The 25,403-nt window shown below is 62.4% G+C and overlaps 1 protein-coding gene across 4 annotated transcripts in view; it reads left to right on the top strand.

The window, feature by feature from the left end:
- The window catches only part of UNC5A (unc-5 netrin receptor A), a 63,623-nt gene that overhangs the window by 21,346 nt on the left and 16,874 nt on the right, over positions 1-25,403 (top strand). For 2 of the 4 annotated variants that reach the window (XM_065555194.1, XM_065555193.1), the window contains exons 2-7: positions 11,541-11,762; positions 15,716-15,859; positions 16,122-16,225; positions 17,015-17,195; positions 17,512-17,679; positions 19,121-19,285. In XM_065555194.1, the coding sequence (XP_065411266.1) occupies positions 11,573-11,762; positions 15,716-15,859; positions 16,122-16,225; positions 17,015-17,195; positions 17,512-17,679; positions 19,121-19,285 (952 nt within the window). In that variant the 5' untranslated portion in view covers positions 11,541-11,572. Of the gene's footprint in view, positions 1-11,540; positions 11,763-15,044; positions 15,550-15,715; positions 15,860-16,121; positions 16,226-17,014; positions 17,196-17,511; positions 17,680-19,120; positions 19,286-25,403 lie in introns of those variants that run through there. The other 2 variants (XM_065555196.1, XM_065555195.1) reach the window with 2 other exon arrangements.

Genomic DNA, 25,403 nt, shown 5'->3' on the forward strand with positions numbered 1-25,403 from the left:
ACTAGTATGAGAGTGTCTGGCTGGATCAGCAGGTTGGCACTAGACTCGGCTGTCTGCCCTCCCCTCCCTGCACAGCTCCTTGCCACACCCCCCAGCCCGCCTCCCGCTTCGCTCGCCCGGCTGCTGGCATCTGGCTGAGTGGTGCCCAGCCCCTCCTTCCCCGTGCCCAGCCCTGGGGCAGGCGTGCTGCAGTGAGGCCCCTCGCGCTGCCCCCACCCAGGGAGCCGGGCGAGCTGGGCCCGCCCTGGCAGAGCCGGTGATGCAGCAGGTGGGGATGGCGTCTCCCCGGCGCAGTGGCTGGTGGGGCCGGGCGTCGGCTGGGATCGGAGCTGAGCTGACATGACACGAGCCAGTCTGGCAGAAAGCGTCTCCGAGAGCCGTCCCAGCGCAGGGCCCGGGGGGCAGGGCTTCGCTGCCTTCGCAGGGCACCGGCTTTCATCTCCTGTGACAGCGGCTGCCGAGCTGGGGCTGTCTGAGGTTCCAGGCCCAGCCACTGCCAGCGTCAGCGCGGCAGAGAGACTGAGCCTGTTCCCTCCGGCGCCAGCGCCCTCGCACGCGGTGTGTAACGCATGTGCACACGCTGTCTGTGCAACCCGGCACACGCTGTCTGTGCAACCCGGCACATACACATGCTGTGTAACACACACGGTCATCTGTGCAACCCTGCACCCACTGTGCAACCCTATACATGCTGTGTAATGCTCATGTACCGTCCGTGCAACTCTGTACACACTCTGTGTAACACACACGAGCCTGCACACACACTCTGTCTGTATAAGCCTACACACACATGCATGGACACACACATGGACTGTCTATAAACACACACACACACACACACCTGCGTGTAGATGGACCCGCACCCAGACACACACATGCACTGTCTGTACAAGCCTGTAGGCATGAGGACACACAGACACACACACACTCCCTGTGGCAACGCCCGCCCCCTGCTGTGCATTGTGCAGCGCTGCACGTGCGTTCACAGTCCCTGCCCTGGAGAACTAATCACCCCGTCCAGGCTCCCCGGAGGTGCCCGCTGTGCTCCTGGCGCTGAACCCCAGTGTCTGCCCCCACTTGCTCCTGCCCCTCTGGCTAGTTTATTTTCTACGGGAAGTGGCCTTGTGAGACAGGGTGGGGGCTGCCCCCACACATACCCCTCCCTGTCTGTCTGTCTGACAACTTGTGCCTCTGTCTGCTCTGCCCACGTCCTTCCCTGACCCCTCTGCCCACCCCCCACCTCCGTCTCTTTGCTCTCCCTTCCGAGAGCCCTTCCCGGCCCAGCCCACCCCGCGCACAGCGCCGCCCTTGCCACGGGTGGTAGGGATGCCGGGGGAGCCTGGGAAGGGCTGGGCTGGGTGCTGGGCTCCCAGCCCTGCCCTGCCTGCGGCCCCCGGGGTTCCCTCTGGGCTGGCGTGGCCCCGCTCCCCCCAAGGCCTGGATCCCACAGCACGGTGCTGTGGGGCCAAGGAGCAGCTCCCACCGGTGCTGTGCTCTCCCAGGGCCCTGGCCTGGGTCCAGCCGTCGTGCGGTGCCTCACCCAGGGCCCGATCCCCCAGCCCCTCCTACCCGCTGCCCCGCCAGCGTCTGCCTGTCCCCGGGGCTTGCGCAGGGAGTGTGTGGGGACTCCGTCCCACCGGGTGCCTGGCGGTTTGTTCCTCGCGGGGGTTCGGAGATGAGCTGCAGGGCCGGGGAGACCCATCCATGGTGCTCAGCCAACACCCCTGGGCCAGAGCCCGGCAGCCCCGTTGTGCCAGCCCAGTTGGCTGCACTTGGCCCTGGAGCCCTGGCGTGCGGGAGCCTGGGGGCCGCGTGGTGCCAGCAGCCAGGCAGAGGAGACGCGCTCGCCGCCTGGCACGGCTGCCTCCAATGAGCCCTGGGGGCCTGCCGCTGGCGCTGCTGCTGGTGGTCCACTCCAGGCCCAGCCTGGCTCTCCCCTTGGCTCTGGGTGTGTGCCCACCTCCAGCTGGCTGGAAAGGGCCGGGTCTGGCAGCTCCCCGGGCTCCTTCCCCCCAGCCTCAGCACCATGGACAGCGCCCGGCCCTCGCTGCCATCCCGCCGCGCTGGGCTGAGTCCTGCTGACCCAAGCTCAGCGCTCGCTGCTCCGGGCACCAGGCAGAACCCAGGCTGGGGGGCAGGTGGGCGCAGCGCCCTGGCCAGCTCTGGCACCAGGAGCTACGTGGGCTCCCAGAAGTGACCTGCCCCCATGGGTATCCCTTTCCCCTGGCGCCGTGCGTAGCTGTCCCTCCCCCTGGGGTGGGGGGGCACTGGCCGTGGCTCCCGTGTCTGCCTGCCCCGCTGACCCATGGAGCAGCCTGGCCGTGGGTAGCACTGACCCCCGCAGCACTGTCTGTCACCCGCCTCCTTTGCTGCCAGCTCCCAGGGGCAGGAGGGGCAATGCGGGGCCAGTGGGGCCAGCCCCACAAAGGGAAATGGTGGAGCCCAGCTCCGGGGCCTGTCTGTGCAGAGGGGTGTGGGGAGGTGCCCTTGCTGGGGCCCGGGCAGGCAGCGCTGCTCTCTCTGCTCCTGGCCCTGGCCAAGGCGTGCGGGGGAGGCCATGGGGGTGCAGGCAGCGCTGTGCCAGCTCCGTGACAGCTGCTCACCGGGGAGGTGGCCAAGACCTCGTGTCTGCTGAGAACACGCAGCCAGCAGCCACGTGCGCACTGGCGCTAGCCACTAGGCAGCCTGGCTGGGAGCGCGAGTGACTGAACGACGTGCAGGCAGGGGGCCAGCCTGCCAGGGCCACACGCTGCGAGCAGAGGGGCGGGCTGGGGGGGGGGCAGGAGCAGGCCGGGACTGGGGCAGGCTGGGCTGGGATCGCCCAGCGTGTGAGCCAGGAGGTGACACAGGCTGGAGCGAGCCGCAGACGCGAAAGTCCGGCACTGGACGGGGTGGCTGGAGCCGCAGTGGGCTGGGACGCGAACTGGCCCGGTGCTGCCGGCCTCAGGCCCTGCTGGGGGCTGACTCTCTCCCCCACAGGGCTGCAGCCCCAGGCCCCTCCCCTTACAGTGGGACCCTGGGCAGGGGGAGCAGGGTCTGGTTTCCCATCCCCCTCCCGCCCTCAGGCTGCCTGGCCCCTGGGAGAGGGAAGTGGGGCTGGGCCGGGTCTAGGCTGGCGGGTGCCCGGTCCCAGGTTCCTGTGCAGCGTGGAGCACAGGGGAGCCCCCCGCTCCCCCGGTGTGCCGCTGGCGTTGTGTGTGGCTGGACACTCCCCACATGCCGGGGCCAGGGCCGGCTCTGGCTTTTTTGCCACCCCAGGCAAATAAGCCTCCGGCCGCGCCCCCCCCTCCGCGGGGAGCACGGCAGGGGAAGGCGCCGAGCCCGGCTGCGGGCTGCTCTCCCCAACCGGCCGGAGCACCGGGAGGAGGGCGGAGAGCCCACCGCAGCTCCACTGTCCCTGGCGGCCAGAGCGCCGGGAGGAGGGCGGAGAGCCCACCGTGGCTCCGCTCTCCCCGGCGGCCGGAGTGCCGTGTCGCGCCGCCCCCCTCCAGGTGCCGCCCCAAGCACATGCTTGGTGGGCTGGTGCCTGGAGCCGGCCCTGGCCAGGGCAGGGCATGATGGGAAATGGGAGCCATTGGGTCCAGCCCAGCACCACGGGCCCTGCCTTGCGCCTCCGGGCAGCAGCGCCAGCTTGGTGCAGATCTTCAAAGGAGCAGCAGTTCCGGGTGGGGGCAGGCTGCCCATGCTGGTGGGCAGGGAGAGCCTGTGGGGCAGCAAGGGGGCAGGGCTGGGGGAGTGACCAGGGCAAGCTTGGGAGGGGGCTGGGGATCGGATGTGGTGTGGGGGTCTTTCCCTGTACTGGGGAGGGCAGATCCTCATGCACTGGTGCTCCCCGGCCCATCTGGCTCCCACGCCCTGTGGGCAGGGAGCTGGGGGGTGCTCTCTTCTCCTCGCTTCGTTAAGCTGGAGCTGCCCTCGTTAGCCCTGGTGGGGGCTGAGAGTTGCTCCCGCCCCCAGTTACCCGGCTAGCTGCCAGCGCCCGGCTGCTCTGCCAGCCTGAGCCTGGCACGGATGCCCTGCAGCCCAACAGAAGTGAGCAGCGGCGGGCAGCACTCACGCCAGGCGCTGGAGCCAGCCCCGCCGCCCGCTCCATCCCCACATACTCGGCCGGCGGGCGGGGAACGTGGCTCAGATCTATTGCCAAGGTGACATCATAAGCATCTAGCCAGTTCCCATGGCAACGCAGAGGCAGGTGAGCTGGGAGGAAGAGCCAATCAGAGCTGGGGCCCAACGCCAGTGCGACCGTGGACCCGCGAGGGCAGTGCCCAGCATGCGGCGCCCTCCCTGCCACCCCACAGCAGGGGGCAGCGGCGTTACCTCGCGGGGCCCTGGAGCTTGGCGTTAGCCGCCCTGGTTAGGGCCACCTGTGCTGGGCAGGTACGCTCTGTGGGCAGGCACTGGCCCAGTGGGTTGCCTGCCAGGATGTGGCCTGTGCACCAGGCAGCGCCCTGCCGAGACCCACCCGCCGAGGATGCTGTGTGGCTAGCAGCACTGGGCTTTGGACTAGCAGGTGTTTAGCCCTGGGGGGGGGGGTTGTTGTATATTGTGGTCATGTCTGGTATGCTAGCAGCTGGAGACCCCCTGAGACTGGGCGCGGCACAGACCCCGACCGAATCGGGGCCCCGTCATGCCAGGCATGGCTGGAGGTTTCTTGCAGTGAATAGAGTTATTTGCAGGGTGGTTGTGGCTGTGTTGGTCCCGGGGTGTAAGCGGGAGGGGGTGAGGGACTATCTGTCCCACCTGCCATTAGCTGGCACGCTGGGAGTACCTGGCCCAGCCCTGAGGAGAGCTCTGTGGCTCTCCCCAGCAGAAGTTGGTCTCTGGACCGGAATGGTGGGGGGGGGGGCAGAGCGCTGCTGGAGGATGGCGCAGGATGGTGCAGGGATCTTGCAGCACGCCTGGGGTTTGGGCTTGTTCTGCAGCAAGGTGCCGCTGGCTGCCACCAGGTGCGTCGGCTCCAGAGACAATCCCAGACCTCAGCCCCCTCCTGCAGGCTCCGGGAAGGCACAATCCAGCTCCTTTATGTAGTAAGAGCAACTGGGGGAGGGGTTCCCTGGGTGCCAGGGCAGGGCGAGAGTGAGTAGCTCTTTGGGCACAGAACCTGCCGGAGGGGCAGGCGTGGGGATAGTGAGGGGGCGGCTGTTTGGTCCCAGGGAATGGGGACTGAGCTCCTGTTCCTCATGGCTACACCGCAGACTCCTCGCACTGCCTTGCCCCGACGGGAACAGCCCCGCCAGCCTGCCACTCTTGACTAAGCGCGAGGGCCGAAGGGGGGCCAATGGGGCAGCATGGGGAGGGTTGTTATTGGAGGGTCTCTTGGGAGGGCTGGGCGCTGGCGCAGCCATTCGTCTGTTTCTGGGCAAAGTCCCCGGCAGGCGCCAGCCCCATGTGAGCCCGGAACCCTGCGCAAGCCCGGAACCCTGCGCGAGCCCGGAACCCCCGCGTGAGCCCGGAACCCCACACGGGGGATGGCAGCTTTGGCCTACTGAGGTCGGTTCCTCTGCCAGCTGCACATCCTGAGACTGGTGCCTCCCCCGCTGGGCGCATGTCCCACCTGAGTCTGTCCCCCGGGCAGCAACCAGGTGCCCCCCTGCGCCCCCTCCACGTGGGGCTGCTGTCGGGAGCCGTGTCTCCAGGGAGCAGCAAGGACAGAGCCTGGGAGATGCCGGCAAGCTGGTCTGGGAGCCATGGGGCTCCCCTGACTGGCACTTCCCAGAGGAGTGTGTGTGCGCTTGTCGGTATGTGCCCGAGCCCTGCGTGGCACTGTGAGCCCTGTGTGGGTGCCTGTGCGCCCTGCGCGGTTGCATGGGTGAGCCTTGCGCGGGTGGGGTCACATACGCTCAGCGCTGCCATCCCGTGTTTGATGTGTAGCGTGTGCTTTGCAACAGGTGGCTGCAGGGTGCGTGTTTTCTGGTGACTTGATGTGCACCGTGGCCTGTGTGCGTGTGTGAGACCACAGTGTGTGTGCATGTGGGTGAGACTGCAGTGTGTTTGCGTGTGTGTTGTGCAGGTAACACTGCAGTGTGTGTGTGCGTGCGTGTGAGACCACAGTGTGTGTGCGTGACCGCATTGTGCATGCATGTGTGCATGTGAGACCACAGTGTGCGTGCGTGTGTGCGTATGGGTGAGACCGCAGTGTGTATGTGTGCGTGAGACCGTGATGTGTGTGTGTGTGAGACTGCAGTGTATGTGTGTGAGACCGCAGTGTGCGTGTGTGTGTGCATGTGTGACTGCAGTGTGTGTGTGTGTGCATGTGTGTGGGTGCGACCGCAGTGTGTGTGTGCATGTGAGATCGCATTGTGCATGCGTGTGTGCGAGACCGCAGTGTGTGTGTGTGCGGGTGAGACCGCAGTGTATGTGTGTGAGACTGCAGTGTGTGTGCGCGGGTGTGTGCGACCGCAGTGTGTGTGTGTGTGCGCGCGCATGCATGAGACCGCAGTGTGCGTGCGTGTGTGCGGGTGAGACCGCAGTGTGTGCGCGTGCGTGCGGGCGCGACTGCAGTGTGTGTGTGTGTGTGCAGGTGCGACCGCAGTGTGTGTGTGTGCGCGCGCGTGCATGAGACCGCAGTGTGCGTGTGTGTGTGCGGGTGCGACCGCAGTGTGTGTGTATGTGTGTGTGCGGGTGAGACCGCAGTGTGCGTGTGTGTGTGCGGGTGAGACCGCAGTGTGCGTGTGTGGGTGCGACCGCAGTGTGTGTATGTGTGTGTGTGCATGAGACCGCAGTGTGCGTGCGTGTGTGCGGGTGAGACCGCAGTGTGTGTGCGGGTGCGACCGCAGTGTGCGTGCGTGTGTGCGGGTGAGACTGCAGTGTGTGTGCGGGTGCGACCGCAGTGTGCGTGTGTGAGTGCGGGTGCGACCGCAGTGTGTGTGTGTGCGGGTGAGACCGCAGTGTGCGTGCGTGTGTGCGGGTGCGACCGCAGTGTGCGTGCGGGTGTGCGGGTGCGACCGCAGTGTGCGTGCGGGTGTGCGGGTGAGTCTCCAGTTGGCCCAGGCTGCAGCTGGGGGTCGTTCAGTCTGTGAAGTAGGAAATGCCTTTCTCCCCAGGACAGGGGGGTTAATTGAATGAATTGCCAGCGAGGCTGTAAAAGTGCGGATGGGGGATTAATGGCGCGTTATGGCTGCTGTTTATCTTCCCCATGGAAATTAGCTGCAGCACCTTGCCTCGGCTGGTGGCAGACGGGAGCGGGAGGCCGCGGCGCAGCCGGGCCGGGTGGCAGGGCCGGGGCTTGCAGCTGGGTCTGCTCCAGCAGCGTCCCCTCTCCGGTGGGCGGGCAGGCAGCCCCGTCTGTGCCTGGCAGCGCGGGCAGGGCAGCGAGCGGCAGGCTCAGCACAGGCCTCCCCTGGCCGGGTCGGGGGCAGCACGGTGGGCTCTGAGGAGAGCTCGTCTACAGGGCCGGATGCCCGGCTCCCCGCCCGCCCGGGCTGCTGCAGCGGATCCCGTTCCAGAGGGAAGAGACATCTCCGTGCGCTGGGCATCCCGGGGGCCTTGGGCATGTCCCCCGGCTGCCCCGCTGGGCCTGGCTGCGGGAGCCACCCCCCCGGCCCAAACTGGAGCAGGGTCCTTGGCCACAGGGCTCAGCTGGACTCGCCTCTGCCCCTCGGGCCGGGCTGCTGTTGGCTCAGGCTTGGCCCAGGGGCCACGGCGGGTGAACTGAGTGTCCTCACCTCACACAACTGGCCCTGGCACTGCCCCCCAACCAGCACAGACTGTTCGGGGGCCAGGGGGCTCCGGGCGGCATCAGGATTGATAACGGGCTTGCCCTTCCCAGAGAGGTGCCGCCCCCCGCCAAGGCACCCTGCCCCACAGCCCTGTCCCTGCCCCATCTATGCACGTCCTGCCCCACCCTGGCTCTCTGTGCACCCTCCTGCCCCACCCTCGTCTGTGTGCGCAGCCCCCAGGCCCCTCTGAGCCCCATGGGACTGCACGTGATTTGGGAGAACCGGGGGTCTGGAGGTGCCGGATCCGGAAAACGCGGGATCGGGGGACTGTGCGAGGAGGCACTTAATTACTGCCCTGCACTCCATGTAATTGCTGATTAAATCCTAACCAGCCAATTAGCAGCAGCAATTACCGCTCCGAGCACCACAATTGCTAGTTGATCATTTGTTAATCAACCACGTCGTTAGGGCCGTTTTAGTAACTCTGTTGGCGGGGGGGCTGGAGGGGAGGCAGCCAGACGGGGGGTCCTGGCTCCTGGATTCCACCCCCCCGTCACCCATTTAGCCCCGTGGTGGAGCCCAGCTCCGTGCGCTGTCTCTTCCCTGACTCCCCGCAGGGTCCCCGATCCAGGCATTGCTTTCTCTGCCCCACAGGCACCCGCCTGTCCTCTGTGCCCAGCCGGCCCCCTGCCCAGGCCCCGTGGCTGCTGAGAGCCCCTCCCCGGACGGGAGCCTGCGGTGTGGCAGTGCCCAGGCCCAGGCTGTGTGGGGCTCTGCACTCCCCTGTGCCCCCCGCACCACCCACACTGGCTATGCTGGCTGGGGCATTTTCTCCTGCCCCTGGCACCGGGGGGAAAGGCTCTGTCTCCACGGCACCCGGCTCCCCACAGACCTGCCCGCAGTGGGGCTGTTTCTAGGGAGTCTGAGCCAGGGCCTGGTGCTGCCAGCCGGCGGGACTCCCTCGCAGCCAAGGGCCCTGGCTTGGGCAGCCCGCAGGTGTGGCCTGGCCGGTGCACGGCGGGCTGGGCTGTGGGGACAGACGGATGCCCGCCTGGCTGGGGCAGCAGCAGACCCCTGTTCCCTGGGGGTCAGGCCAAGGGGGACAGGTCGTGTGCTGTGCGGAGGGGGGTGGGAGGTGTCCAGGTGCAGGCGTGGGCTTGCTGGGGGAGGGTCGGGGGAGGGGCCAGGTGCAGGTCTCCTAGCGATGGGCACCCCGTGCCCCGCTCCAGCCCCGTCACCTGGGGTGTCTCAGACATTCCTGCCCCCTCCCTAGGCTGGTGGGGCCAGGGTGCTGCGGGGGAGGGGGGGTGGAAGGGACTGCCCAGTGAAGGAACAGCTCCTCCCATGTGGGGGTCCCAGATGCTGCTCCAGGCCCCCCCCAGCTCCAACGCCCAGGCGTGGGCATTGCCCCCTCCCCGCGGTGGTGCCAGCGGGTGGCTGCCCAGCCCAGACTGCGGGCGCCGGAGAAGTGACTCATGGCCCCGGCATCTCCCACGACATTTCCTTTTCATTAGCCATTAAGTGCGGCCGGGGGGGGGTCACGCCAGGTTCAGCGGGTGCCACGCTGGGCTTGGCGCTGATCATAGAATCATAGAATATCAGAGTTGGAAGGGACCTCAAGAGGTCATCTAGTCCAACCCCCTGCTCAAAGCAGGACCAATTCCCAGCTAAATCATCCCAGCCAGGGCTTTGTCAAGCCGGGCCTTAAAAACCTCCAAGGAAGGAGACTCCACCACCTCCCTAGGTAACGCATTCCAGTGTTTCACCACCCTCCTAGTGAAATAGTTTTTCCTGATATCCAACCTGGACTTCCCCCACCGCAACTTGAGACCATTGCTCCTTGTTCTGTCATCTGCCACCACTGAGAACAGCCGAGCTCCATCCTCTTTGGAACCCCCCTTCAGGTAGTTGAAGGCTGCTATCAAATCCCCCCTCATTCTTCTCTTCTGGAGACTAAACAATCCCAGTTCTCTCAGCCTCTCCTCATAAGTCATATGCTCCAGACCCCTAATCATTTTTGTTGCCCTCCGCTGGACTCTTTCCAATTTTTCCACATCCTTCTTGTAGTGTGGGGCCCAAAACTGGACACAGTATTCCAGATGAGGCCTCACCAATGTCGAATAAAGGGGAACGATCACGTTCCTCGATCTGCTGGCAATGCCCCTACTTATACAGCCCAAAATGCCGTTAGCCTTCTTGCCAACAAGAGCACACTGTTGACTCAATGAATTAGCCGGGGTGGGGGCGGCTGGTGGAGCCGGGTGACCCCCTGTCACGGACTCAGAGATCGTGCCCACTCTTGGCCCCGTGCGGTCTGTGGGGGGTGCCCCTTTTAGTGAGACAGCCCTTCTCGGGGGTCCACTCTCTCTCGGAGTCAGGCCCCTCCACCTCCTGGATCCGCACCTCTCAGAGCCCTAGCACACCTGTTTCTCGCCGTGGGCCCCCTCAGGGAGTCCCTTCGCTCTGGACCCCCGGGGCCTCTACCCCCAAAGGGGTTGATGCCACCCTGTTCTCTAGACCGGAGTGCGGGTTGGGAGTGAGGGGCACCAGGGGAAGGGCAGAGCTCGTGGCTGGGGCAGCAGGTTGGTTGGATTGGCACCGGCAGACACTCCACGTGGGGGCGGGTGGAGAGGCCGGCCCCAGCGAGGGAATGTAACGAATGCAAATCAGCATGCGGTTATGGCAACCAGAGCCTGCCAAACTCCCTTCGTGTCTGTTCCCAGGCGATTCCAGGGGCGGGTGCTGGAGGGGGTCGTGCTGACATCACAGACTTGGTGCCACCCGACGTCCTGATTGGAAAACAACCACGCTAGAAAATGAACGTGGCCCTTGTTAGGTGGCTTAAATCCTGGCTGGGTGATGGGTCCCCCAGATGTAACCGAACGGGGGGATTGTCACGGCGCAGGGCGTGCTAGTGGGGTCCCGCGGGATCGGTTCTTGGCCCTGCCCATTGAACGTCTTTATCAGTGGCCTGAGAGAAAACGTAAAACCACCCCTGAAGGAGCTGGCAGCTGGCACCAGACCTGGGCGTTGGACGCAGTGAAGAGCCCAGGCCAGTGACACAGCCCTGGGTGAATGGGGTGCAGGCACGCCCTGCATGTCAGACGGCCGAACGTAACTGCACCAGGGGCCAGCATGGCGGCCATCCGTGCCGTGGGGCGGCTCTGGAATAGGTTGGGGGCCGTGGTGGAGAAGCACCTGAACATGGGTGCCCAGAGCGATGCTGGGGACGGGATTGCAAGTGGCACAGAGAGGTGATTTTCCCTCTGTATTCGGCACTGGTGTGACCGCGGCTGGAATCCGGTGCCCGGTTCTGGTGCCCACAGTTCAAGAAGGACGCTGGTAAAGTGGGGCAGGGTCAGAGATGAGCCCCGGGAATGATGAAAGGGTTAGAAACCTGCCTTAGTGGGACAGACTCCAGGGGCTGACCAAAGAGAGAGTTACGGGGTGAGTTGGTCCCGTCTGTCAGTATCTCCATGGGCAACAAACGCTCACTAACGGGCCCTTGCGTCCCACGGGGAAAGGTCTGAGCCGACCCAGGGGCTGGAAGCGGGAGGCAGATTAATTCAGACTGGCAGTAGGGGCCCATTTTTAACAGGGAGGGGATTTGCCAAGGGTCGTGGTGGATTCCCCATCACTGGCCATGTGAGGAGTTTTTCTAGGGGTGATTCTGGGCTGTCCCTGGCCTGCGACTTCCCAGACGGGGTGAGCCCAGGGTCCCTGCTGGCCCTGGGCTCGGTGACTCCAAAGGCTGGGGCTGGCTGGGCACTCTCTAGGCTGCTGTCCCAGATGCTCTCCTCGGAGCTACCCAGAGGCACAGCCTGGCTCACTGCCCCACCTCCATGGCCCTGGGGGCTCTGAGCCTCTCTCCTTTCCTGCCAGGTGCCCAGCAGAGTGCCACAGTGGCCAACCCCATGCCGGGGGCCTCTTCGGACCTGCTGCCCCACTTCCTGCTGGAGCCCCAAGATGTCTACATCGTCAAGAACAAGCCCGTGAGCCTGGCCTGCAGGGCGACGCCCGCCACCCAGATCTATTTCAAGTGCAACGGGGAGTGGGTGCATCAGGGCGAGCACGTCACGCAGCGCAGCACGGACCAGGGCACCGGTAAGGGCAGCGCTGGCCAGGCTGGGGCCTGGGCATCGGGGCAGGGGAAGCAAGGGCAGTGAAACCCCTTCGGCTGGCTGTGCCCATGGCCGGAAGCAGGGAAAGCTGGTGGCCTGCACACCTTGTGCCCAACCGGCGACCCCGCGAGTCGGCCAGGGCTGGGCTGCTCTGACACTGGCTCCAGGCACCCTCAGGCCTGGGCGAATCTGGACACAAGTGAGATGAGTTTGCTGGTCCCTGCGGGACATGTGCCCCCAGCAATGCGGGGACCTGCCTCGGGTCACGCGTGGGGGGCAGGCAAGGGAGATTGGGGGTGACTGAGCTGGGGTTGGAAGGAGGAGCTCTGGGGGAGAGGCCTGCTCCCCCATCCCCTGCTCTCCTGGCGACACTGTGGCCAGGTCCTGCTGTCCCAGAGCCGTGGAGGGGCCCAGGGCCGCACAGCCAGGGCGTGTGCCCACCCTGTCGTGAGGGGGCTGGGCTGGGAGTGCGGCATGCGTGGGTGTCTGGGCCCGTCCCAGGCCATGGCTACATGGGGAAGGCAGCAGGTTGAGCCCATAGTCCCGCTCTGGGCCCGACACGGCCGGACCCCACGTTCGCTGGCTGGGCCCTGGCCGGAGATGAGGCCCGTCCCCTGGCACAGGCCCCGCAGCCAGGCCATGCCCCGTCTCCTCAGAGCATTGTGGGGCATCACACCATGGCGCAGAGCCTGACGTCGGCTCATTGGCCTGATGCTGCCCGGGCTGGACGATGGCACAGAGGGGAGGGCTCGGTCCCCCCGCCCCCATCACTGCACTGCCAGGCCAGCAGGGAGCCCTGGGGGGGCACCATGTCCTGGAGTGCAGGGCTGGCCTGGCTTGGGGGGGTGGAGCTGGCGAGTGCCCAGGAGTGGGGCAGCGAGTCTGAGGGTCTCCTTGAATTGCAGCGCCCGTGCTTCTCCCCGCCGCACCGGGCCATGCCAGCCCGGCTGGTCCCGCTCAGAGCTGCCTTGGGGAAAGGCCCTGCCCCAGCCACGGCGTCTCTCAGTGCCCACGATCCGAGGTGCCATCAGCCATCCTGGGCACCGGGAAATCCACCTTTCTGCACCAACGCGCCGTGCTGCCCCCAGCTGGCGCCGGGTTGCAGCTCCATGTGTCGGCTGCCTGGGAGCACGGGGGTCCCTGGTGTGTGCCGAGCTGTGCCATGCACGGTCCCTCGCATGCAAATCGCCAGGCTCCCATCTGCCCCCCTCCCGCCCGTGGGGGTGGCCAGACTGCCCACTCCAGGGGGCGGATGGCTTGTTCTGAAGCCCCCTGCTCGGGGCTGTCCTTGTGCCGCCCTCCCGCGCAGGCTCTTGGGGGGCTGGGCCCAGTCCAGGCCGTGCAGGGCAGCTGGGGGAGCGCCCTGCCCCACGTGTCCTTGCAGCGACCTCCAGCGCTCGTCCCTCCTCCCCGCTGGAGACTCCTTCTGCTCCTGCAGCTGCTGGCTCTCCCGGGGCAGAGGGCAGGTGTCTCCACAGCCTGGCGGGGGCAGCCGCTGTCAGCGAGGCCTGTGCATGACGGGAGGGGTCCTGGGGGGGCTGCAGCCCCAGCCAGCCTGTGTCAGAGGGAGCCGGGGAGTGGGCTGTGTATGCAGAGCTCTGTGCGGGGGGAGAGGTCTGAGCTCTGCTCAGTCACTGAGATACAGCAGCACCACTGGCCAGCTGTGCCCGGGGCTGCAGGCCGGGCATGAGGGGCGCTGGCAGAGTTGGGGTGTGTGTGTCAGGGGTCCACAGGCTGGCTGCTATGCCCCAGCCTGGGAACAGCCTCTGGACGACCCCTCCAGTGGGCCAGACCCCCGAGGGGGCTCACACTTCCTCCAGCGTGGGCCCCACGGCCTCACCGCCTCCTCGGACTGAACCTCTGGGCTCCAGCCCCCCTGTCCCCCCGTGAGCTCTGCCAACGAGTCTAGCTGAGCCAGACGCCGCCGGGAGAGACGTGTCCCCTCCACAGGGGGCAATGCCCCTCGCCCAGCGTTCACAGCGACACTCCCTGTCACCGAGTCCCCGGGCGATGCTCTGGGACTGCTCCCCACAAAGCCAGTCAGGACTTTGGGGAGCCTCCTCTCCCTCGGAGCAGACCGTCTTCAGGGCAAGGAGCTCACACGGCTTCACCTTCCTGGGTCTCTCCTGGGAGCATTCAGCATATGCCCCTCCGTGCGCTTCCCACAGCGAGTCCGCCCCGGCGGGGTCCTGGGGAAGCCAGAGGGTTCTGCACCCCCACTTCGCAGTCAGACGTGACTCTCAGCCAGCCAGTAAAACAGAGGTTTATTAGATGACAGGAACACGGTCTAAAACAGAGCTTGTAGGTACAGCGGTGAACGGGACCCCTCGGCCGGGTCCATTATGGGGTTCAGAGAGCCAGACACCCCCGGCTGCACTCCCTTCCCCGTTCCCAGGTAGCTCCAACTCTCAAACCCCCTCCAGCCCCTCCTTCTCTGGGCTTTGTCTCTTTCCTGGGCCAGGAGGTCACCTGATCTCTTTGTTCACCTTTAGCTATTTCCTTGCAGGGGGGGAAGGGGCCCTGGCCATTTGTCGCCAGGGAGACAGAGTGTCAGGGATTTATGCACACTGGCCTTTCCCCACCACCTAGAGACTTAAGAAATGCATAGGGGAAACTGAGGCACCCACACAGTATTCAGAGGAAACATTAAGAACAGTCCCAGTTCGTCACACTCCCCCAGCGTGGGGGCTGGGCAGGCAGCGGGCACAGAACAGGGAGTCCTTAGGGGAGCCCAGAGAGAGGCAGGTGAGAGCCCGGCCCAGCCTGGCCAGCCTAGAGCCCAGGGAACCCCAGTGTCAGGGGCTGTATCTGATCCCAGGTGAGAGCCCGGCCCAGCCTGGCCAGCCTAGAGCCCAGGGTACCCCAGTGTCAGGGGCTGTATCTGATCCCAGGTGAGAGCCGCAGCTCCTCCCAGCAGCCAGCTCTTATCCCCCCTCCCCGCCCTTTGTTCTCCAGCTGGGATCTGTGCCCAGCTTCCCTGCTGGGGGGGACCCATCTCCCTCTGGGGCGCGAGGGGTCAGTGTCCTGGCGATGGGATCTGCCGTGGTCGTCTCAGATTCTCCACTGAGATGGAGTCAGACTCAGCCAGTCTTTTTTCAGTGCCCCATCCTGGCTCAGACAGCGGGCGACATGCCCACCTATGTCTCTTAGCCTCCCTGTGTCCCCACCCCACCCCACCCTTGGAGCCGTGCACAATATAGGGGAAACTGAGGCACACACCGGATTCATAAAACGTACAAACAGCTCTCCCTGGTCTCGGGGGCCCGGCTTGGAGATGGGATGGTGTGACGAACTGGGCCTGTTCTCACTGTGGTCTGTGAATGCTGACAGGGGAGTGTGCTGGGATAGTCTGCATTGGAGGATGGGATCTGCCCGGGGGCGCATTCCTGAGTGTGTAACATGAGAACCCAGGAAGGGGTTGAAGGCCAGGTGACTCCTGAGCCCGGGAAACTGAACAAAGGCTGTGGGAGGGGTCGCTGAAGGGAGTGGGCTGGAAGCAGGCTGGAGAGATGGCTGGGAGGGAGAGATGGCTCTGACCTCCCAAGGGGGGCTGGGCTGGGATGCCCGGGGACCCCAAGATGGACCTAACTGAGGGGATCCCTGTTGTCAGTGCCTGCAAGACCTGTCTTGGACTGTATTCCTGTCATCCAAATAAACCTTCTGCTTTACTGGCTGGCTGAGAGTCATGGTGAACCGCAGGGAGCCGGGGGTGCAGGGCCCTGAGTTCCCCAATACTCAGTGACAGATGGCAGCTCTTCACCCCCCTCGCTGTGAGTGCCGCGGATCCGGGGGAGCCCCTGGGCCGAGTTGCCTTGGGACCTGAGGGGCCCGTCTGGGCATGTGCTCTGTAATGGGTTGGCCCCTGCGAGGGCTGGGGGCAGGGGCAATGCCACCCCAGCGTGTCACCCTCCTTCCTGACGCACTGCTCTCTCCCAGGGCTGCCCCTCATGGACGTCCGGATCGATATCTCCCGGCAGCAGGTGGAGCGGATCTTTGGGCTGGAGGAGTACTGGTGCCAGTGCGTCGCCTGGAGCTCCTCGGGGACCACCAAGAGCCAGAAGGCCTACGTGCGCATTGCCTGTGAGTGCCCCCGCCCCTCCTCCGCTGGCCCCTGGGCAAGGGGCACAGAGCTCCCGGCTCGAGAGCCGGAGCAGGCAGAGCCCTCGTGCGGCCCCGTGGGAGCCGGGCCAGCATCTGTCTGGCAGGCGTCCCGGCTGCGCAGGTTACTGCGGTCTGTGCCAGCCTCAGGGGTCCGTCGGGGTGTTCCATGCCAGGGGGCAGAGCCGCCTGGCCTGGGGGTGTGTCCTTTCAGCCGGCTCTGCTCTCTCGCCCTGTTCCCCAGACCTGCGGAAGAACTTTGAGGAGGAGCCGATGGGCAGGGAGGTCTCCCTCGAGCAGGAGATCATGCTGGCGTGCCGCCCCCCAGAGGGCATCCCGCCGGCCGAGGTGAGTCCAGGGGCCACGTCTCCCGTGGCTGGCACGGGCCAGGCCTCGCTCTGAAACTCAACGGGAATGAGCCGCGGTCGGGGGCCCCTGCTCCGTATCAGCGTCACTGATCGCCTGCAAGGACATTGAATCCCCCGGCTCCAGCTGGCAGGTGGCACAGAGGGGGTGGGAGGGGGGAGCGGCAGGGAGCCAGGTCCTGACGCAGCGACCCGGGTCACTTGGTAAGCCGGGCGCAAGCAGGCAGCGTAACCTGCCTGCATGGAGCGTGCTAGCCCCAGCCCAGGGAATGCAGGGCGGGCGACAGGGCAGGGACTGGCCTGGGAAGTCCCTCTGCTGCAGCACCCCATGTCCTCCCCTCCCCTGGCTGCCCCAGCACCCCGTGTCCTCCCCTCCCCCGGCTGCCCCACCACCCCCGTGTCCTCCCCTCCCCCGCCTGCCCCAGCGCCCCGTGTTCACCCCTCCCCTGCCTGCCCCAGTGCCCCGTGTCCTCCCCTCCCCCGCCTGCCCCAGCGCCCCGTGTCCTCCCCTCCCCCGCCTGCCCCAGCACCCCGTGTCCACTCCTCCCCTGCCTGCCCCAGCGCCCCGTGTCCTCCCCTCCCCCGCCTGCCCCAGCACCCCGTGTCCACCCCTCTCCCGCCTGCCCCAGCGCCCCGTGTCCACCCCTCTCCCGCCTGCCCCAGCGCCCCCCGTGTCCACCCCTCTCCCGCCTGCCCCAGCGCCCCGTGTCCACCCCTCCCCCGCCTGCCCCAGCGCCCGTGTCCTCCCCTGCCTGACGCCCGCTGCCCGCAGGTGGAGTGGCTGCGCAACGAGGAGCTGGTGGACCCGGCGCTGGACGCCAGCGTGTACGTGACGCCGGAGCACAGCCTGGTGGTGTCGCGGGCGCGCCTGGCTGACACGGCCAACTACACCTGCGTGGCCAAGAACATGGTGGCCCGTCGCCGCAGCTCCTCCGCCGCCGTGACCGTGTACGGTAAGGAGCCGCGGGGGCAGCGCGGGGCGGGGGCTGCAGCCAGCTGTGACGCAGGGAAACCCCAGCAAAGCAGGACCCCCCAGCTGTGTCCCCTCCCCCCGTGTCTCCCTGTCTATCTCCCCGCAGCCCCGAAGCTTCCCCTGGAGCCAGCGAATCCCCCCGGAGCAGGGCACCCCCGGGCGGCGCCTTCCCCAGGGTGGGCAGCCCCCGCCCGGGCACCCAGCCCGCCGTTCCAGGGAGCCCAGCTGGGAGCCTCCCAGTGCAGCCTGTGCCCGGCGCCCAGGCTCGCGCTGACTCTGTCCCTTTCCCACCCCAGTGAACGGCGGCTGGTCGACTTGGACAGACTGGTCGGCCTGCAGCACCAGCTGTGGACGGGGCTGGCAGAAGCGGAGCCGGAGCTGCACCAACCCAGCGCCCCTCAACGGGGGAACGTTCTGTGAGGGCCAGAACGTGCAGAAAAACGCCTGCACCACCCTGTGCCCAGGTACCCGCTCGGCCACCGCCATGCCCCGCGCCCATCGCTCTGCCAGCCCCAGGCACATGCACACGGCACCAGGGGAGAGCCATGCTCAGAAACGTATGGGGGATGGGGCAACCTCGCCCCCAGCTCTGCCAGTGCCCCTCAATCCCAACCCGCAGCCCCCTGCTATCCCAGCCCTGCGCCCCCCAGCCCTGCCAGTGCCCCTCAATCCCGACCCGCAGCCCCCCGTTGTCCCAGCCCTGTGCCCCCTCCCCTCAGCTCTGCCAGTTCCCCTCAATCCCGACCCGCAGCCCCCTGTTGTCCCAGCCCTGTGCCCCGTCCCCCCAGCTCTGCCAGTGCCCCTCAATCCCGACCCGCAGCCCCCTGCTATCCCAGCCCTGCACCCCCCAGCTCTGCCAGTGCCCCTCAATCCCGACCCGCAGCCCCCTGCTATCCCAGCCCTGCACCCCCCAGCTCTGCCGGTGCCCCTCAATCCCGACCCGCAGGCCTCTGCTATCCCAGCCCTGTGCCCCGTCCCCCCAGCTCTGCCGGTGCCCCTCAATCCCAACCCGCAGCCCCCTGCTATCCCAGCCCTGCACCCACCAGCTCTGCCGGTGCCCCTCAATCCCGACCCGCAGCCCCCTGTTGTCCCAGCCCTGTGCCCCCTCCCCTCAGCTCTGTCAGTGCCCCCCAATCCCGACCCGCAGCCCCCTGTTGTCCCAGCCCTGTGCCCCGTCCCCTCAGCTCTGCCGGTGCCCCTGAGTCCCGACCCGCAGCCCCCTGTTGTCCCAGCCCTGTGCCCCGTCCCCCCAGCTCTGCCAGTGCCCCCCAATCCCGACCCACAGCCCCCTGTTGTCCCAGCACTGTTCCCCGTCCCCCCAGCCCTGCCGGTGCCCCTCAATCCCGACCCACAGCCCCCTGCTATCCCAGCCCTGCGCCCCCCAGCTGTGCCAGTGCCCCCCCAATCCCGACCCGCAGCCCCCTGTTGTTCCAGCCCTGCACCCCCCAGTTCTGCCGGTGCCCCTCACTCCCGACCTGCAGCCCCTGCTGTCCCAGGCCTGGGCCATCCCGGAGCGGCGCCGGACAAGCTGCTGCGTGGTGTGGTGACTGGAGGGAGGTCGCCCGCCCCCTGAGCCGGGTCGCAGGCTGAACCGCAGGTTCCTTTCCTTTGTGAGTCCCCCCACTCTGTGCCCAGCCCCTCCCCTCCCGGCTGTGTCATCTCCACCCCCACGTGTCCGTGTTGTTCTGTCCCATGTCCGTGGTCCCGGCGCTGTTAGAAACCCGGGCAAGGAGCCAAGGGCAATGGGGCACAGTGGGGAGGGTGCAGTGACGTTCAGTGGGGAGGGTGCAGTGACGTGCAGTGGGGAGGGGGCAGTGGGGGGGTACAGTGGGCTGGAGAGGCCGGGGTACAACGGGGCAGAGGTCTGGCCGAGGTCCCCGCGCGCTCACTGGCTGCTGTGTGCAGTGGATGGAGGCTGGTCGGGCTGGAGCCGGTGGTCGCTGTGCGCTCTGGACTGCACGCACTGGCGGAGCCGCGAGTGTTCGGAGCCGGCGCCTCGCAACGGGGGCCAGGACTGCCAAGGAGCCGAGCTGGAGACCCGCAACTGCACCACTGAGCTCTGCAGCCACTGTGAGTGTCTCCTCCCTGGGGCCCTGCCCGTCCCAGCTCTGCGCCCCAGCCACAGAGCCCTGGGGGCTGGACCCCCACAACCTCCGCACAGAGCCCCAGGGCCGGATTGACTCCCCCCCAGCCACAGAGCCCCAGGGCAGGACCCCCCCAACCTCCACACAGAGCCCGGGGGCCAGATTGACTCCCCCCCAGCCACAGAGCCCCAGGGCAGGACCCCCCCAACCTCCACACAGAGCCCTGGGACCGGATTGACTCCCCCCCAGCCACAGAGCCCCAGGGCTGGACCCCCCCAACCTCCACACAGAGCCCGGGGGCCAGATTGACTTCCCCCCCAGCCACAGAGCCCCAGGGCTGGACCCCCCCAACCTCCACACAGAGCCCTGGGACCGGATTGGCTGCCCTCACAGTGCCCGGGCTCAGTGCCCTGGAGCCGCTGGGAATGAGGTTCAGGCAGGACCCTCCTGGAGTGCGACACCCCGAGGCAGACGCTCACTGGGGCGCCTCATGGAGCGTTCAGCCCCCATTCCCACCGAGAGCTCCCTGCAGGGGGGTCCGCCTGGGTGGTACCCGTGGGGGAGCCTCAGGCCCCCCAAGGGCCCTGCTCCCACCCCTGCAGCCAGCCGTGACTCCCAGCCAGCGTTTGGCACAGCCTGGAGCACAGCGTCGGACAGACCCAGCGCTGGCTCCAGGCACCAGCCCTCCAAGCATGTGCTTGGGGCGGCACCTGGAGGGGGGCGGCGCTCACCCGGCGCTCACTCGGCGCCCTCCCCTGCCGCGCTCCCCGCCGGGGACCGGCGGGAGGCTTTTTTGCCTGGGGCAGCAAAAAAGCCAGAGCCGGCCCTGGACAGACCATGTGAGAGCAGGAAGATTCAGCGAAGTCCAACCCCACCCCCGTGTCCCACCCAGGAGACTGAGCAGCCTCCAGCGACTTTGAAAAGTCATGGAAGACAGGAGAGATTCCAGAGGACTGGAAAAGGGCAAATCTAGTGTCAATCTATAAAAAGGGAAATAAGGACAATCCGTGGAATTACAGACCAGTCAGCTGAACTTCTGTACCCGGAAAGATAATGGAGCAAATAATGAAGCAATCAATTTGCAAACACCTAGAAGATAATGAGGTGATAAGTAACAGTCGGCTGTGCCAAACCAACCTGATAGCTTTCTGTGACAGGGTAACAAGCCTTGTGGAGGGGGGGAAGTGGTAGACGTGGCATATCTTGACTTTAGTAGAGCTTTTGATACTGTCTCACATGACCTGCTCATAAACAAACTAGGGAAATACAATCTAGATGGAGCTACTATAACGTGGGTGCAAAACTGGTTGGAAAACCATTCCCAGAGAGTAGTTATCAGTGGTTCACAATCAAGCTGGAGGGCATATCAAGTGGGGTCCCACAGGGATCAGTTCTGGGTCCGGTTCTGTTCAATATCTTTATCAGTGTGTTAGGTAATGGCATAGAGAGTAAAGTTTGTGGACGATACCAAGCTGGGAGGGGTTGCAAGTGCTTTGGAGGATAGGATTGTAATTCAAAATGATCTGGACAAATTGGAGAAATGGTCTGAAGTAAATAGGATGAAATTCAATAAGGACAAATGCAAAGTACTCCACTTAGGAAGGAACAATCAGTTGCACACACACACAATGTGAAATGACTGTCTAGGAAGGAGTACTGCGGAAAGGGATCTGGGGGTCATAGTGGACCACAAGCTAAATATGAGTCAACAGTGTAACGCTGTTGCAAAAAAAGCAAACATCATTCTGGGGTGTACTAGCAGGAGTGTTGTAAGCAAGACACGAGAACATAAGAACATAGGAACGGCCATACTGGGTCAGACCAATGGTCCATCTAGCCCAGTATCCTCTCTTATGACAGTGGCCCATGTCAGGTGCTCCAGAGGGAATGAACAGAGCAGGGAATCATCAAGTGATCCATCCCCTGTCGCCCATTCCCAGCTGCTGGCAAACAGAGGCTAGGGACACCATTCCTGTCCATCCTGGCTAATAGCCATTGATGGACCTATCCTCCATGAACTTATCTAGTTCTTTTTTGAACCCTGTTATAGTCTTGGCAAAGAGTTCCACAGACTGACTACGTTGTGTGAAGAAATACTTCCTTTTGTTTGTTTTAAACTTGCTGACTATTAATTTCATTTGGTGACCCCTAGTTCTTGTGTTATGAGAAGTAAATAACACTTCCTTATTCACTTTCTCCACATCAGTCATGATTTTATAGACCTCTATCATATCCCCCCCTTAGTCGTCTCTTTTCCAAGCTGAAAAGTCCCAGTCTTATTACTCTCTCCTCACACGGCAGCTGTTCCATTCCCCTAATCATTTTATTGCCCTTTTCTGAACCTTTTCCAATTCCAATATATATTCTTTGAGATGGGGCGACCACATCTGCACGCAGTATTCAAGATGTGGGCATACCATGGATTTATATAGAGGCAATATGATATTTTCTGTCTTCTTATCTCTCCCTTTCCTAATGATTCCCAACATTCTGTTTGCTTTTTTGACTGTCACTGCACATTGAGTGGATGTTTTCAGAGAACTCTCCACAATGATGCCAAGGTCTTGAGTGGTAACAACTAAATTAGACCCCATCATTTTATATGTATCGTTGGGATTATGCTTTCCAATGTGCATTACTTTGCATTTATCAACACTGAATTTCATCTGCCATTTTGTTGCCCAGTTCCCCAGTTTTGTGAGATCCTTTTGTAGCTCTTCGCAGTCTGCCTTGGACTTCAGTAGTTTTGTATCATCTGCAAATTTTGCTACCTCCCTGTTTACCCCTTTTTCCAGATCATTTATGAATATGTTGAATAGGACTGGGCCCAGTACAGACCCCTGAGGGACACCACTACAGTAACTCCTCGCTTAACGTTGTAGTTAGGTTCCTGAAAAATGCAACTTTAAGCGAAACGATGTTAAGTGAATCCAATTTCCCCATAAGAATTAATGTAAATAGGTGGGGTTAGGTTCCAGGGAAATTTTTTTCACCAGACAAAAAACTATATTATATAGATATACACACAGTATAAGTTTTAAACAAACAATTTAATACTGTTCACAGCTATGATGATTGTGAAGCTTGGTTGAGGCGGTGAAGTCATAGGGTGGAGGAGGGTGGGATATTTCCCAGGGAATGCCTTACTGCCAAACAAGGAACTAGCACTTGCTGAGCCCTCAAGGGTTAACACATTGTTGTTAATGTAGCCTCACGCACAAGGCAGCACGAACACGAGGGAGGGGAGACAGCATAGCAGACAGAGACAGACACACACCTTGTGTGTGGGAGAGAGAGATGCACACTGCCCCTGTAAGTACACTGACCCACTCTTAAGTGCATTGTCTTTTTAAGTGGATCAGGAAGTTGAGACAGCAGCTGCTGCCCCAAGCTCTCTCTGTCTCTCTCCGTCCGTGTCCCCTCCCTGCTCTCTATGGGTAAGCGGGGTGCAGGAGCAGGGGGGAGGGGGACGCCCCGACATTAGCCCCCTCCTCCCGCCCTGCACAGCAAGCAGGAGTCTCTGGGAGCAGCTCCAAGGCAGAGGGCAGGAGCAGCACATGGCAGTGGGGCGAGGGACAGCTGCAATTGCTAGCCTGCTGGGTGGCTGCAGCACAGGGAACTTAGGGGAGCGGGGAGCTGACAGGGGGGAGCTGATGGGGGGCTGCTGGTCCACCCAGGTTCCAAGCCCCCACCAGCTAGCTGCAACGGGCTGCTCTTCCTGCAAGCAGTAGACAAAGCAGGCGGCTCCCAAACGACGTTAGAAGGGAGCATTACACAACTTTAAACGAGCATGTTCCCTAATTGACCAGCAACGAAACAACGTTAACCGGGACGACTTTAAGTGAGGAGTTACTGTATTTACCTCTCTCCATTCTGAAAAATGACCATTTATTCCTACCCTTTGTTTCCTATCTTTTAACCAGTTACTGATCCATGAGAGCACCTTCCCTCTTATCCCGTGGCAGCTTACTTTGCGTAAGAGCCTTTGGTGGGGGACCTTGTCAAAGGCTTTCTGAAAATCTAAGTACACTATATCCACTGGTTTCAGAGTAGCAGCCGTGTTAGTCTGTTCTTCTTATATCCACTGGATCCCCCTTGTCCACATGCTTGTTTAAACCCTCAAAAAATTCTAGTAGATTGGTGAGGCATGATTTCCCTTTACAAAAACCATGTTGACTCTTCCCCAACAAATTATGTTTATCTCTGTGTCTGACAATTCTGTTCTTTACTATAGTTTCAACTAGTTTGCCCTGTACTGAAGTCAGGCTTACTGGCCTGTAATTGCCGGGATCACCTCTAGAGCCCTTTTTAAAAATTGGCGTTACATTAGCTATTCTCCAGTCTTTTGGTACAGAAGCTGATTTAAATGATAGGTTACAGACTACAGTTAGTAGTCCTGCAATTTCACATTTGAGTTCGAGAAGTAATTCTTCTGCTCTACTCTGCACTGATTAGGCCTCCACTGAAGTGTTGTGTCCAGTTCTGGGTGCCACATTTCAGGAAAGAGGTGGACAAATTGGAGAAAGTCCAGAGAAGAGCAACAAAAATGATTAAAGGTCTAGAAAACATGACCTATGAGGGAAGATTGAAAAATCTGGGTTTGTTTAGTCTGGAGAACAGAAGACTGAGAAGGGACATGATAACAGTTTTCAAGTACATAAAAGGTTGTTACAAAGAGGAGGGAGAAAAATTGTTCTTCTTAACCTCTGAGGATAGGACAAGAAGCAATGGGCTTAAATTGCAGCAAGGGAGGTTTAGGTTGGATATTAGGAAAAACTTTCTGTCAGGGTGGTTAAGCACTGGAATAAATTGCCCAGGGAGGTTGTGGAGTCTCCATCTGTGACAATGCGGTTCTGGCGGAACCCAACTGAGAGTGCCAACTCAGGATAAATTGCTCAAATAGGGCAGTTACAGCCCAAGGCTGGGGTTTTTTCCACCTCTAAGGCAAACCACCAGCCAGACTAAGAGGACTCCAGTCTCACCCCACTGGCTAACTGCAAGTCTCACAAGCAATCTCCTTAGATACTCCAGTTTCCCAGTATTACCACCAGTACCACTCGTTATGGGGACAAATGGTTATGAAAACCAATACCCCAGTAAAAGAAAAAGGTTCTCCTGATCCCAAAGGACCAAGCCCCAGACCCAGGTCAATATACAAATCAGATCTTACCCACAAATCACGCTGTTGCCGATCCTTTAGAATCTAAAATCTAAAGGTTTATTCATAAAAGGAAAAAGATAGAGATGAGAGTTAGAATTGGTTAAATGGAATCAATTACATACAGTAATGGCAAAGTTCTTGGTTCAGGCTTGCAGCAGCGATGGAATAAACTGCAGGTTCAAATCAAGTCTCTGGAATACATCCCCCGCTGGGATGGGTCCTCAGTCCTTTGTTCAAAGCTTCAGCTTGTAGCAAAGTTCCTCCAGAGGTAAGAAGCAGGATTGAAGACAAGATGAAGATCAGGCATCAGCCTTATATAGTCTTTTCCAGGTGTAAGATCACCTCTTTGTTCTTACTGTGGAAGATTACAGCAACATGGAGTCTGGAGTCACATGGGCCAGTCCCTGCATACTTTGCTGAGGTACAAGGCGTATCTGCCTTCTCTCAATGGGTCCATTGTATAGCTGATGGTCCTTAATGGGCCATCAAGCAGGCTAGGCAGAGCTAATCTCAGCTTGTCTGGGATGTCACCCAGAAGCATAGCATAAGTTTGCCATACAGACAGTATAGAGCCAATATTCATAACTTCAACTACAAAACTGATACACACATCTAGACAGCATAATCATAACCAGTAAACCATAACCTTGTCCTAGACACCCCATTTGACCCCCTTTATACAAGATTTGGGTGCCACTACAGGACCTTGGTTGCAACAATGATCTATACGGTCCCAGTTTATGTCAATAACGTCACACCCCCAACGCAAAATTGATGCAGGAAGGGATGACACAAACATCACTGACTGCATCCCAAGAGCTCCCCATCCTGGGTTCTGTCTCACTACAGCTAGTATTGGGTTAGAAGCCATACCAGTGTATAACAGAAATGGTTCATCAAAGTCATGTTCAATAACATGATTGAACCTCTTTACAAACTCAAG

This window comes from Chrysemys picta, chromosome 8 (genome assembly GCF_011386835.1).
Source record: "Chrysemys picta bellii isolate R12L10 chromosome 8, ASM1138683v2, whole genome shotgun sequence".
In the NCBI taxonomy this organism is placed as follows: Eukaryota; Metazoa; Chordata; order Testudines; family Emydidae; genus Chrysemys; species Chrysemys picta.